General features: G+C 28.6%; 2 protein-coding genes across 2 annotated transcripts; one reads left to right on the top strand and one right to left on the bottom strand.

Moving 5' to 3' along the window:
* The first annotated feature begins 945 nt into the window (after positions 1–945).
* Positions 946–2,436, top strand: LOC107436573 (histone H1E). Its single transcript, XM_016048337.3, has one exon. The coding sequence runs from the start codon at positions 1,047–1,049 to the stop codon at positions 1,605–1,607; it is 561 nt and encodes a 186-aa protein (XP_015903823.1). The 5' UTR covers positions 946–1,046; the 3' UTR covers positions 1,608–2,436.
* Positions 2,437–11,709: 9,273 nt separating this feature from the next.
* On the bottom strand, positions 11,710–12,976 carry LOC107436574 (histone H2B). The gene has a single exon (XM_016048338.3). It carries the CDS (start codon positions 12,709–12,711, stop codon positions 12,337–12,339), a length of 375 nt encoding a protein of 124 aa, XP_015903824.1. The 5' UTR covers positions 12,712–12,976; the 3' UTR covers positions 11,710–12,336.
* Positions 12,977–13,216: the final 240 nt, after the last annotated feature.

Below are 13,216 nucleotides of genomic sequence, written 5' to 3' on the forward strand. Positions count from 1 at the left end.
ATTTAGTTTTAAATAATAAATTGTTTTATATTATTTCAAAACAATTTTTTCGTGTACGTGTTAATTTTTAGATCGTAGCCATCTTGAATCTCGTTCTTCTCTGAAACCCAAAAATTAAACATTCGTTTAAATAAACAAAAACGATTAACCAATTACTAAAAAACTCTCAAATAACTCTTAAAGTGGACTTATGGGTCATTTTTTATTGATAATAAGTAGTTTTATTCTTTAAAATAGCGAAAAAACATAATATGAAACAACATCAATACAATCGCATTGAACTCCATCTTTCATTCATTTCTATAGCGATGTTTTTTCTTTATTTTTTTAAAATAAATATTACGCTTTTAAAATTTTGATAACAATTTATTTCGATATACAATACACATATCTAAATTCTGTTTTACTCTTTAAGAAAAATAACAAGTGTTTTAAATATTTTTATTTCATATTTAAAAATTGACTTAGGAACACTGAATAGGATAGCGTGTGCTAATAAGTCCCGAAAAGGAATTTTTTCCCGTAAGTTGTACTATTTCTAAGACATTCTTTTCTATAGGTATTTATAGCTGGGATTTCTGTCTTCCATTTCACATATTATTTCGGTCATAACTAAAAATTTTAATCCGATATAATTAAAAATCAACAGATGTACCCTTATTCGCTCGCAGAGGTGAGTCTGAATTCAGCTATTTTAATAAATCACAGTGATATGTGGATGCTGATTTCTCGATTCTTTATTAAAGTAGAGAATATAAACTAACTATTCTGAAAAGTTTCAATGAAATATCTTTGTAATTTGATTTATTAGAAGGCAATCAAGTCGATCAAGAAACACAATTTCCACCTCTTGCAGCTATCGGACGACTCACTCCCTGCCTTTACCGCGCTCCCAAAGTTTACAGCTTTCTGCGACGTCCGCAAAGAGTCTATATTTAGAGAGCGCTTCAAACCGAAACCATCACACTCTCTTCGTCAGTTTCGTTATCTGCGCGTCAGAATTTCGCTCCTAATTTGAATCGTCATTTCTCGATTTTTCGTGAACTATGGTTGAATCGGAAGCTACAACTGCTGCACCTCCCGCAGCTACGCCTAAGAAGGCTAAATCTGCGAAACCTAAAAAGCCTAAAACAGCTCCATCGCATCCAAAAGTATCTGATATGGTAAATACTGCTATTTCGACTTTGAAAGAGCGAGGGGGATCATCGCTTCAAGCTATAAAGAAATACGTTGGAGCTCATTACAAAGTGGATGTTGAAAAATTATCTCCTTTCATCAAAAAATATTTGAAAAATGCCGTTGCGTCTGGAAAACTCGTTCAAACCAAAGGTAAAGGAGCATCAGGATCTTTTAGAATGACAACTGGTGGAGTCAAGGAAAAATCTACTAAACCCAAAACATCAAAAGTGGTGACCAAAGCAAAAACGGTCAAACCTGCTGCCAAGAAAGTAACAAAACCCAAAACTCCTAAGAAATCTGCAGTAAAGAAAGCACCAAAGCCTAAGTTGGCCAAATCTCCAAAGAAATCCAAGACCCTGAAACCCAAAGCTCCAAAACCCAAGAAAGCCAAGGCAGTGAAGAGAGCAGCCCCCAAAAAATCCAAATGATAAACTGTATGTATCATCACTTTCATTCTACATCTTCATTGTTTTCATCTCATCTTGAGCATCCCATTGTTTCATCTTGAGCATCCTCATCACTTCAGTAATCATTGCCATCGTCATTTAATTGCCATTGACTGTCATTATCATCATTCTGTTCATCATGTCATTGACTGTCATCATTCTCCCATACATCATTGACCGTCTTCATCGTTTTATCTGATCATCATCATCGATTGTCATTATCATTTGTCTAGTGAACGTTGACTGATTTGAAATTTTCGGAACTCTTTATAAAATTGAATTTATTTTATTACTATTTCATGTGAGTATCGAATTTAATTATCTAATAATATATTTAATTATTTTATTTCTAAATTTAAATGCTTATAGTTTAAAAAAAAATCTCGTAAGCATTATATCGTAAAATTGATTGTTGAAAAGTATTAATTAGTACTAATATTATTCTTTAAAAATATGTGAACGCCCGGTAATATCTGTATTTCATGATAGTTATATTTGCGCTGATCTTAACTTGAATACAGAAATGTATATTATCTAGCTTAGTAGTTTTTAATGGTTTTAGATTGTGAACATTCTGATTGTAAATAATGTTCAAAATGTTTAAATTGAGTGTATGTTTTAGTATTGCATTTAGAAACTGCTTTACTTTCTTTTTTTGTCTTCAATTATAAAATTTGTTAATGTTACCACTATAAATTTGTTTGTAGTGCAAATTATCAATTGTTTATTTATTTAAAAGTTACATAACATCATCATTTAAGAATCATTGTTGTATATATTCAAATTTTTGTAATAAAATAATATAAAGTCATTATTGCATTTTTTTATTCCTCAAATTTAAATTTATTAAGATTTTATTGTTATGATTTGAAATTGAGTAGTTTTTTGTGGTAAGATGTTGATAAAATTGAACAATTATTAACTAAATATTAATCTTTATTTGAAATAATTTATAGTTTTAATAAGAATTATAGTTCAATGTATTAAAAATCCAATTACGATTATAACTTAATTATATTGTTTGTTAGAGAAATAATATTTTTTAGATTGATACTTTTTGGTTAACTGTGAGCAAGTAAATATAACTACTTTTTAATAATTTATTTGTGAGTATTCATTTTTAATAAATAAATATTAAATGAATTTACTTGTGTCATACTAACCGAAAAGTACTGTTAAGATCACACGTATTTAATTTCAACGAGATCATACATAAATTTTTAATTTTAACAAATACCTATTAAAATAAGATTCAACCAAAATTTTTATTATAAGCAATTTTAATTATTGTGTTCCAGAATTTTTGTTCAAGATGTAAGTGCTGTTTTTTTAAAGTTAATTCAATAATGCTTATTATCATAATATTGACCCTACTAGATAAATTTAAACACAGCTTGAGATTTTGGTTTAGAGAATGTTGAGTTAAATGTTAACATTTTTATTTGCTGACTGAAAACATAACAGATTCTGGTAAGTATGTTTTTTTTTTCCAGCAATTTTTTTCCTGTGATGAGTGCTTTTTTTTTGCCACCAAATGCAAAAGGTAAGTATCAAATGGTTAAATGCAAATAAAAAAAATAGATATGACAATGCATATTAGAAAAAAATATAATGGTTAAATATTAATTAACCCATTATAATTTTCAATAGAATGACATTCAATTTATTCCACATTAAATTAAGAATATTTGTACATTAAAAAAGACTAATTGTTTAATAATCATCACAAATTAATGATAAATATCATTGAATTTATACTTTTTAAATACTATAAAGTTTATTTTGAAAATAATCACTAAAATATTTTTCAGTTATAGTTCTGTGATAAAAAAAAATTTCTAATAACAATTTAATGCCTGTAAATTGAACAAAAGTGTAATTTTTTAAGTTTTACTTAGCTATATTTTAGATCAAAATTAAAAATAAATCTATGTAATTATTATTAATAAGGGTTTAAGTGAAGTTTTAACATTTTAAAATAAATTGAGAATATAAAAGGAAAGTTTTGTGGGTAAATTCTTCACAAGTTGAAATAGAAGCAGATCTGAAGATCAAAGAAAAATGATCTTGCTTCAAAATTTATTTCGTGGCATGGTGCTGCCCTCTAGAGGTTAAAATAATTATCAGATATGACTGATAGCATATTCAAGTCAGGACTGATCTAGGTTCCAGGTTTAAAATCTATTGATGAAAAATTTGCTTACTTTCCATCGTACTTTATCAATAATAAAATATAAAAAATTTGACGAATATTATATTTTGTTTTAAGATTTATCTAACTTTAGTTGAACATACGAGATACATGAAAGAAAGATATTAAAAATTTTTTAGGAGTAATTGTACCCTTTTTTTCCTAGCATATTATGAATTTTAATCACATAGGACATGATATATTTTGTAACATTTTCATTCGAAGGGCTTATTGTGAAATAACGGAAAGGGTCATTTTGATCTTTTAATAAATGTAAATAGTGGTGATATATTACTTTTCGGAAAAGTAAGTCCTTAAAGGTGTTTTTTACGATAGGTGTTTTTAAAAAGTTCTTAATTTTATTTGCTCGAAACATTTTAAATTTTCAAGATATTCAAGTCGAATTTTTTTCATTAGTTACTAAATACGATTCTCTACAAAATAATGAGAATTTTTTTTTTAATTTTCTCCGCGAATCGCAGTATGAAAGTACAAATTTAAATGCTCATATTTTGTTCAATTTTTAACAAACTTTTTTCAAATTTTAGAATGATAACTTTAGTTATTAATTAAAACTTGCTTTAAATTTTTTAATATTTTTAGAGTTATAGCGAAAGAAATGTAAAACAAGTAAATTAGTTATTTCTTATAAAAATGTCCATATCTACATAAATATTAAGCTAGGCTTACGAAATTTTATGCAATTATTGCATATATTAATTAAATTAAGCAATCGAGACAAGTTTATTGCTATATTTTCTGGCATAAAGTGTTTTAAAACAATTTTTTTCGCTCGTAATTTATTGCCAGTCCATCAAATCTCTGAAAATTTTCAGCTTTATAAGATAAGTGTGAGAAATCACAAGACCTATACACCTTTAAAGTTATAAAATAATAATATAAGTGTTTTTTGAGAAAATGAAAAATAATTATTCAAAAACTTAGTGTTTTACCAATTTTTATGGGGTAGTGAACTTTAAACAATAGGGAAAAAAATGTATAGCCTTAATTATAATTTTTTAAACAAAAAAGTGCTTAAAATATTTTTTTATTGCTATAAAGTGCTTAAAAGGTGTTTATTTTTTGCTAAAAAAATTGTCTACGCACCCTGGAAGAGAGGTTGTTGCAATCGGGAAATAGTTTTGGCTGGAAAGCAATCAAAAGTTTGGGCTTCTTAACTTTACTTTCACTTTTTGCATATTTTGCTATATCGGGAAGAAGTCGCATTTTTTCTTTCTCAGGAATTATTCAATCGATTCCCTTCAGATTTTTATATTTAAAATTACCTATAGTAAGCATTTGTGTGCCTTACCATTCAAAAATGTTCGACCCTTGGTTAACTAAATAATTTAAAAAGAAATATCTTACATGGATTTATTTTTGGATAAACAAGTTTTTTGATTGAGTACAAAACAACTTTTTGTTGATTCGCTTCGCTAGTTCTAGTGATATAGCGAAATTAACATTATGAGATCCAAACTTCCCTAAACTATTGGGACCCAATTTTTCAGACTTCGGCTTCTTTCGAAAATCGAGAATCCAAATCAGTCGAAAAAAATTTTATTTAGAAAAAGTACGTTAATTATTTTGCAGCATAAATCTTCTGCACTAATTGATTAACATATCAAGGTTAAGCACAAATCATTAATATTGAGTTATGGTGCCTAAATATCCAATCATCAGATTAAAAGTTATTCAGGTGTTCGCTATTTTTATTGCACTTTCCATAAATTAAGATAGGCTTGTAATAAATTATGTGATCATTTTGCTTTCTCTGAATAAATATACCTTTTTTTCCGACGAATTTTTGGCCATCAAAATAGGGTCCCGATAGTTAAGTCTACATTATCGTGAATTTCCGTTTTTGCGCATTTTGCCATATCTCTATAACTTTTTAAACAAATTGAAAAATTTGTGAACGTAACGGTAAATTATGTTTATTCAAAGATAATACCATGTTAAAAATAATCTGTTGTTACTTATTATTTTATTTAATAAAGGTCAAAAAATGTTCATATTGAATAGTAAGGTATACAAATTTTTGCATCATTTTAAACAAAGCAATTTAAAATGAAGTAAAAATGTAAAATTTGAATAAAATAGTTCTTGAAAAATAAAATTTTAAAGATATTTTTTTTCCGGGGGGGATTAATTATGCAGAAACTATTTAACCGATTTTGCTCAAATTTTGTACTTTGTCATTTAAAATTACATTGTTAAGAATGATGCATAAATTTGAGTATCTTGCAATCAAACTTCTTTTTGACTCTTATTAAATAGAATACCTAAGAACAATGAAATTTATTTTTTATATGAAATTATCAATCGATAAAGTATAGTCCTATGGAGAAAAAAAGGTATGTTTATTCAGCGAAAGTACGTTTTCGGGACTTGATTAAAAAATTAAGAATAATTTATTTGGGAACACTCTTTTGGACCCTTAAGATTTGCACTTCGTGAAAATAGGGTCATTGGAGCAAAAGTTATTTTAGGGGATATCTTTTTAATTTTACTTAATTGAACAGTTATATCTTTATAAGATTAGTAGACCAGACTTTAAAATAAAGCCAGCTGTGCAAACATCAGGAGATACAAATTAATATATATATATATAAAACTATCTATGGTATGATGGTTCATGTGGTCAAAATGACGAGCATTTAATTTAAAATTATTTTTAACCACCACAACATTTTCATTAACAAAAGTCCCAATAAGGATGTTCCGAATTTTTTTTAAGTGGTGAAATTTTACAAGCTTTCGTTCATTTTAAATATTTTGGAGAGTTAGAATTTCCTGGACTGATCTGTCACAGTTTCATTATTTTTGTTCCCCCCTCTCCCGTTTGTCACCCAATTTTTCTACCTCACACTATATTACGATAGCATAAACTTGTCATTCAGAATCAACGTTCTTTGTTATAGGTCATATTTCAAATTTTATTTTTAAACCTTATGACTTTTAAATAACGATAATTATATGCGTTCTTTTAAAAATAATATAAAAATATTTAGTTAATGATTTTAAATGTTTTAATCAAAATGTGTCACACTTCCCCTTGGCAAGAACTGTCACTATTTCATGACCCTCCTTCCGTCACCCTAAGCATGTCAACATTTGTGGACCGACTCTAACCTAAACTTGACCAATAACTTATTGTAGAGCCGTGGTGGCTCAGGGGATAGAGCGTCCGCCTCTTAATGAGGTGAAATAAGGTTTGAATTCCGCACCCGGCTCGCATCGACCTCAGTGTTGAGTAAAATATCCTCAGTGGTAGACAGTTGATGGGTAAGAGTCCCATTGCTGTCTGGTTAACCGTGGGAAGTTTTCGTGGTTTTCCTCTCCATGTGACGCAAATGTGGGTTACTTACCTCAAAAAGTCTTCCACGAAATCAAATTTCTCCCAATGCTTGATCCACGAGTTCCTTTGTCTTCTGGATTGGGTTCAAAATGACAAGGCTACGGAATTGAACATCAATAGTCGNAAATAAGGCATTATTATAAACATGAAACAAGAGTTAAAAATAGTACTGACGTGTAAATTTTTATACATCAAAATTAAAGATAACCATTTTGAAACTTTTTTTATAGCATTTAATGCACTTAACTCGTAAAATCTACTGAATACCCCGTATAATGAAAATTACATAAATTAGGAATCTGTCCCTTAGAAGCGCTATATAAATTTATTTATTTCAATAATTAACGAAAAATCTTGACATCTTAAATTCACATAGGAAATGCCATTGAAATGGTTCCTTCGAAAAAATGTTTGGAACGCGTTTGGAAGGAGGCGGGGTGAAATACGTCATCACTGTCCCTGTCTATTGCTGTCTGGTTAACCGTGGGAAGTTTTCGTGGTTTTCCTCTCCATGGGACGCAAATGTGGGTTACTTCCCTCAAAAAGTCTTCCACGAAAGCAAATTTCTCCCAATACTTGATCCACGAGTTCCTTTGTCTTCTGGATTGGGTTCAAAATGACAAGGCTACGGAATTGAACATCAATAGTCGTACACCCAAAATTGAATCAGCTGTTCAACGACGGTTATAAAATTACTTATTGTATACGAATAGGGTTAAAACGTAATGTGACAACAGACATATGATCGTTTTCGTTGTAAATGAAGTGCCTTCTTCTTTGTCAAATTGAAAAAGAGATACCAAAAAAACCATAATCAAGTTACAAGGGGGAAAATAATGTATTGACCATTAGCATAAAGCAGTGTTTCCCAAAGTGTGGTACGCGTACCCCCAGGGGTACGGGAGCAGTTTAACGGGGGTACGCGTTCTTATGCGAAATATCTTGCAACAAACGAAAATTTCAAAAAAATTAATTTAAAAACAAAGCTAGCCATGAAAATTTACGATTACGTATTTTTTTATTGGATATTTTTTGCAGAGTTAACAGTTAATAGTTAGTGGTATCAAAAGTCAGTTGTGATTTTTAAAGTTTGTACACTTTTTTTTAGTAAAAAATACATTCATTTTTTATTAGTGGTACAAAGCGTTTTGAAAAATTTAGAAAGGGTACACAAAAGTCATAAGTTTGGGAAACACTGGCATAAAGAGACAAAATTGTTTCATTTCTATACGCCTTGTATAGTAGGAAAATTATGATGTAAAAACAAAAGTTTTAAAAAACAATCCATTTAAATTTTTCGAGTTAATGTTTTGCAAAAAAATTTTTAAGGAATGCGTCCTAAGCTGTTTTTTTTTCTTTCTCCAAAGTTGATAGAGCTAGAAAGCATAAGAACCACAGTGATGGAAATTATTTTATGTACAAAAATATTATTTGTTTTCGAATAGTATGTATTTATTATTTTGAGTTAATGAATAAAAAACTCTTCTTATTGCGTTTTAAATAAAGTTAATAAAAGTTTTCAAACAGTTCAAGAACAATATTTTTCACAATAATTTTAAAAAAACAAATTTCAACTTTTCCTTTAATTTTTAAATTACCTGTCCTTGGCTGGATAACGTGTTTATATTGGAAAAATACCTATATACTGCATTTGTTTAGATACCCTAGATATAGTATTTGTATAATAAATTTGATATTGTATTTTTATTATATATTTGCCTAAATATTGTATTTATATTAGAAATTTGTTTAGATATTGTGTTAAATAGCTAAATATTGTATTTATGTCAAATGTTAAAAAAAAATAGATTTTTGGCATTTGATTTAATTGTCACATTATTTAAAATTTAACTATCTCTCTAAATATTTGTGAAAATCTTCAGTTAATTGTAAGAAAAATAGCAAATAACATAAATTTATTCTTAAGATTTTTAGAATCAATAATTAAAAAAAAAAGAATATCTCCATGAACATAAAAACATAATGGTCTAACACAGTTTTTGATTGTTATTGTTGTATTTTTATTGGCAGGAAAATCACGTATAGTAGGATATATTTTCCCTCATTCATTTCCAAATTATTTTGGTTGTCATGAGTATTTTCCAATACTGCTATTATTACGCTTTTGATTTAAGAGCTTAAAATTAAGAGAATTGTTTTTTTATTTTTCATTATTATAATGTAATTCTGCGCTACCTTCTAAGATAAAGTTAAGAAAGGTCTAATCTTATTAACTGTTTTACAATTGTTATTTTTTGTGCAGATAACATTAATATATTGTTATAAATTTAATTACCATTATGGAGATTCGTTAAATGATTTAGAGCCTTTTTTAATGCACAATGCAGGGTTTCCGCTACGGTAGCTTTTTTCGCAAAATGCGAAAAGACCCCTCAAAAATGCTAAAATTCAGCAAAGCATTTTCGCATTTTTGCTAAAGGATTTTACTAAATTCCATTAAAAAAAAAGCTTCCGCGAATATTATTTATTACTATTATTCTTCTTATTTATTCTTCTTTGATAAAGACACTTGAGAGTTTGAAAATAGATGTTACAAAATGCTCATCCTTAGGTACCTTCAGTTATGACTGGTGTTAGAGCCGGGGTTGCTGCTCTGTTCAAAAACCAAAATCCGCATTTAATTTCAGTACATTGTGTGGCACATAGGCTAGCTTTAGCCGTGAGCCAAGCAGCGTCTGAGAATGCTTACCTGGTAAAGTTTCAGGACATAGAATTCACTCTTATTTTGAATGCTCCCCTGCAAATACCAGGCGATTGAAGAATGTTTAAGATATCCTTGAACAAAAATCAANTTGTTAATTATAAACCAAAATGTTTTGATAAATAATAAATGTGTTTTTTTTTGTTATAGGTATTCTTTTTGATATTCTTGTACATTAAGCTATTCTTTGTCAGATAACTTACAGTACTTGTTTGATATAAAGTAATTTTATAAGCCTAATGGCATATTAGCATTTTGCTAAAACTTTTTTTCAGATTTTAGCTTTTTTGATAATGAATTTTTAGACTCAGCATAAACCCTGGCACAATGTGATGCAAGCAAAAATAGTATTTAATATATTCACCCGCCTTCAAATATTAAATTACGGTTATGAACTCACCAAATTTGTTAGTACAATGTAATGTTATAATAATATAAATGTTATTTCAAAAAATAATTATATAGAAAAATTATTTCTGTTCAGCAATAGATCTAAATATTTATAACACTAATAAGTATATTTATAGCACTAATATTTGGAGGTCAGAAGTGGAAGCACAAGCGTAAGCAAACAGAATTCTTCTTAGTACATATAAGTTATGAGAATAATTTCAATTTTTGCAAAGAAAAACTGTTTTCTGCTAAGAAACAACAATTAATAACATCGAGGTTGGCGAGCGGTAGCGAGTTTATCACCCTAGTTTAACATAAATTTCTTTTCCAAATGACGTACCCTAGTTTAACATAAATTTCTTTTCCAAATGACGTAAATTGATGTATAAATTCCTTTTCCATAGCTGTTGACGCTTTTATTTTCATTATTTTTTTTTTGAATGTTATCAAAATATTTAAACAAACTTTGAATTTTTATTAGATCAATTACTTAACCTTGAATCTCCAGTCAGAAATATTATAAACCAAAAAAAAGTATCTTAATTTAATTTCACGGTAATGTACAAGTTTTTTGTTAGCCGAATGAAAATTATTAAGAAAATATTGTTTTATACGTTGTTAAAATACACATTATAGTGAGAAAAAATAAAACTATATAAAAATTAATGTGAAAATTAAAATTTCCATGAACGAAAATATTGTATCATTTTATCTTCCCAAACAAAGACGAAAAATTGCATTTTTTTGATGGAAGAATATGAAATATTCTTCTATTAGAAGAATATGCTAGTTTTTTGCAAGAAGAATATTGTATATTGTGTTAATTTGTATGTACATTATAACGAAATAAAATAAAAATGATAAACAGTTGAATGAAGAAAAAAAACCCAGTTAAATAAGTAAATAAAAGGAAATGATGTAATTATTAAAATTGACATGGACAGAAAAATTGCATTATTTTAGGATCACAAATAATAGTAAAAATTGCATACTTTTTATAATTTTTAATAATTCCGAGTAAGTTTAAAATTGTAAATTTCTTTTTTTTAAAAATGTAAATTACAACGAATCAAATTCAGATCAACATAAAATTACTATTATTTCTCATGTTGTTTAAATACATAAAACTGAGGGGAAAAAAGCATTTAAGTAGAAAAATTCTGACAGAATTAAAATTTTTACGGACAAAAAAGAGAAAAAATATGTTATTTTCACATCACAAAGAATGTTAAAAATGACATATTTTTCCGAATTTGTTAAAATATCAATCTAGAAAAATATTGCATGATGTGTTGATTTTTTCGTAGAATATAACGAATCAAATTGAAATCGGCGCAAAATCTATGATATTTCACTTGTTTTTATAATATCGGGAAAGAAAACAAATTAAATAAACAAAATGTGTAAAAAATCAAAATTTTCATGAGAAAAGAAATTGTATTATTTCATCATCACAAAAAAGTTATAAGAATTATAGGAAATTAGTTACAATTGGAAATACATAAAACTGCGAAAACAAAAATATTAAAGTAAAACATTTCTGCCAAAATTTAAATTTTCGTGGATCAAAAAATTGCATTATTTTATCGTTACAAAAAGTGGTAGAAACTGCATATCTACATTATTTATTATTATTTTCGTAACTCCCAGCAAGTTGAACATTGTATACCTGTCAGATATAAATTACAACGAATCAAATTTAAATGAACACAAAGTAAATGGTATTTCACACGTTGATGAAATATATAACAAGAGAACAAAAGTATTTAAGTAAAAAGAAAAAAAAGAAGTCATAATTGAGGTTTCTTGACTTTTTTTTATCACCACAAATAATGGCAAAAATTGCATGTTTTACAATTCCCCGCAAAGGGGACATTGCAAAGTTAGTAAGATCCCGTGAAAATCGAAAAACTGCATATTTTGTACCACCTTATCATTTATTTTTTAAAAAAAATCACATCATATCTCCAAATGCATTTTAATTCACGTGGCATGAGTTAGGAAATAATTAATAGACGGGCACATCGCGGCAAAGGTATGTCTTTCATTTTGAACTAGTATATTTGGTAACAGCTTTGGTGCCTTCGGATACCGCGTGTTTGGCCAGTTCGCCGGGCAAGAGCAGCCGGACAGCGGTCTGTACCTCTCGGCTAGTGATAGTTGACCGCTTGTTGTAGTGGGCCAGGCGAGAAGATTCGGCGGCAATGCGTTCAAATATGTCATTGACGAAGCTGTTCATGATGGACATGGCCTTGCTCGAGATGCCAGTGTCCGGATGGACCTGCTTCAGGACCTTATATATGTAAATACTGAAACTTTCCTTCCTCTTCTTCTTCCTGCGTTTTTTGTCACCAGCTCTAACAGCTTTCTGAGCTTTGCCAGCCTTTTTAACAGCTTTTCCACTGAGTTGGGGAGGCATGTTGCTTCGGAAATAAAATTCCAATCAAACGCTGGTTTTGACAGCTGTATTTAGCGAATGAAATAATCTCAATCAACAGAAGTGTTAAAAATTCAATGTCAATTTCATTCCCAAGCTAATTCAATTCCTGGTGGAACAGTTAAATTTTAGTCCGATGGCTTATAATTATTCAATTTTTCTCGGAGGATTTATTTATTACATCCGCGATTGTTGCGTTGTTACCGGCAAGTGATGATCCTACCTTACCTTAATAATCCAATGGGAAACTCCGCTGTATGTATAAGCGCAGAGTTTGGATCAATATATTTCCCACCATCTAACCAATCACAATGCGTTCTGTAAAAGTTATGCGGCGGACAGGAATGTATTGATTTTTTGTGATATGAATTCCCGTCATTTCTAGTTTCGTGAAAGTAACATTTTATTCTAAGAATTTATGGAAGCTATTAAGAGAGTCTCTATTTGTTATGAATATATTTAATTGTCATAGAATGAAGAAATTGAT

Source organism: Parasteatoda tepidariorum, chromosome 5 (genome assembly GCF_043381705.1).
Source record: "Parasteatoda tepidariorum isolate YZ-2023 chromosome 5, CAS_Ptep_4.0, whole genome shotgun sequence".
NCBI lineage: Eukaryota > Metazoa > Arthropoda > Arachnida > Araneae > Theridiidae > Parasteatoda > Parasteatoda tepidariorum.

Coding starts and splice junctions, on each gene's coding strand:
- LOC107436573 (XM_016048337.3), top strand. CDS start 1,047: ATGGTTGAATCGGAAGCTACAACTGCTGCACCTCCCGCAGCTACGCCT.
- LOC107436574 (XM_016048338.3), bottom strand. CDS start 12,711: ATGCCTCCCCAACTCAGTGGAAAAGCTGTTAAAAAGGCTGGCAAAGCT.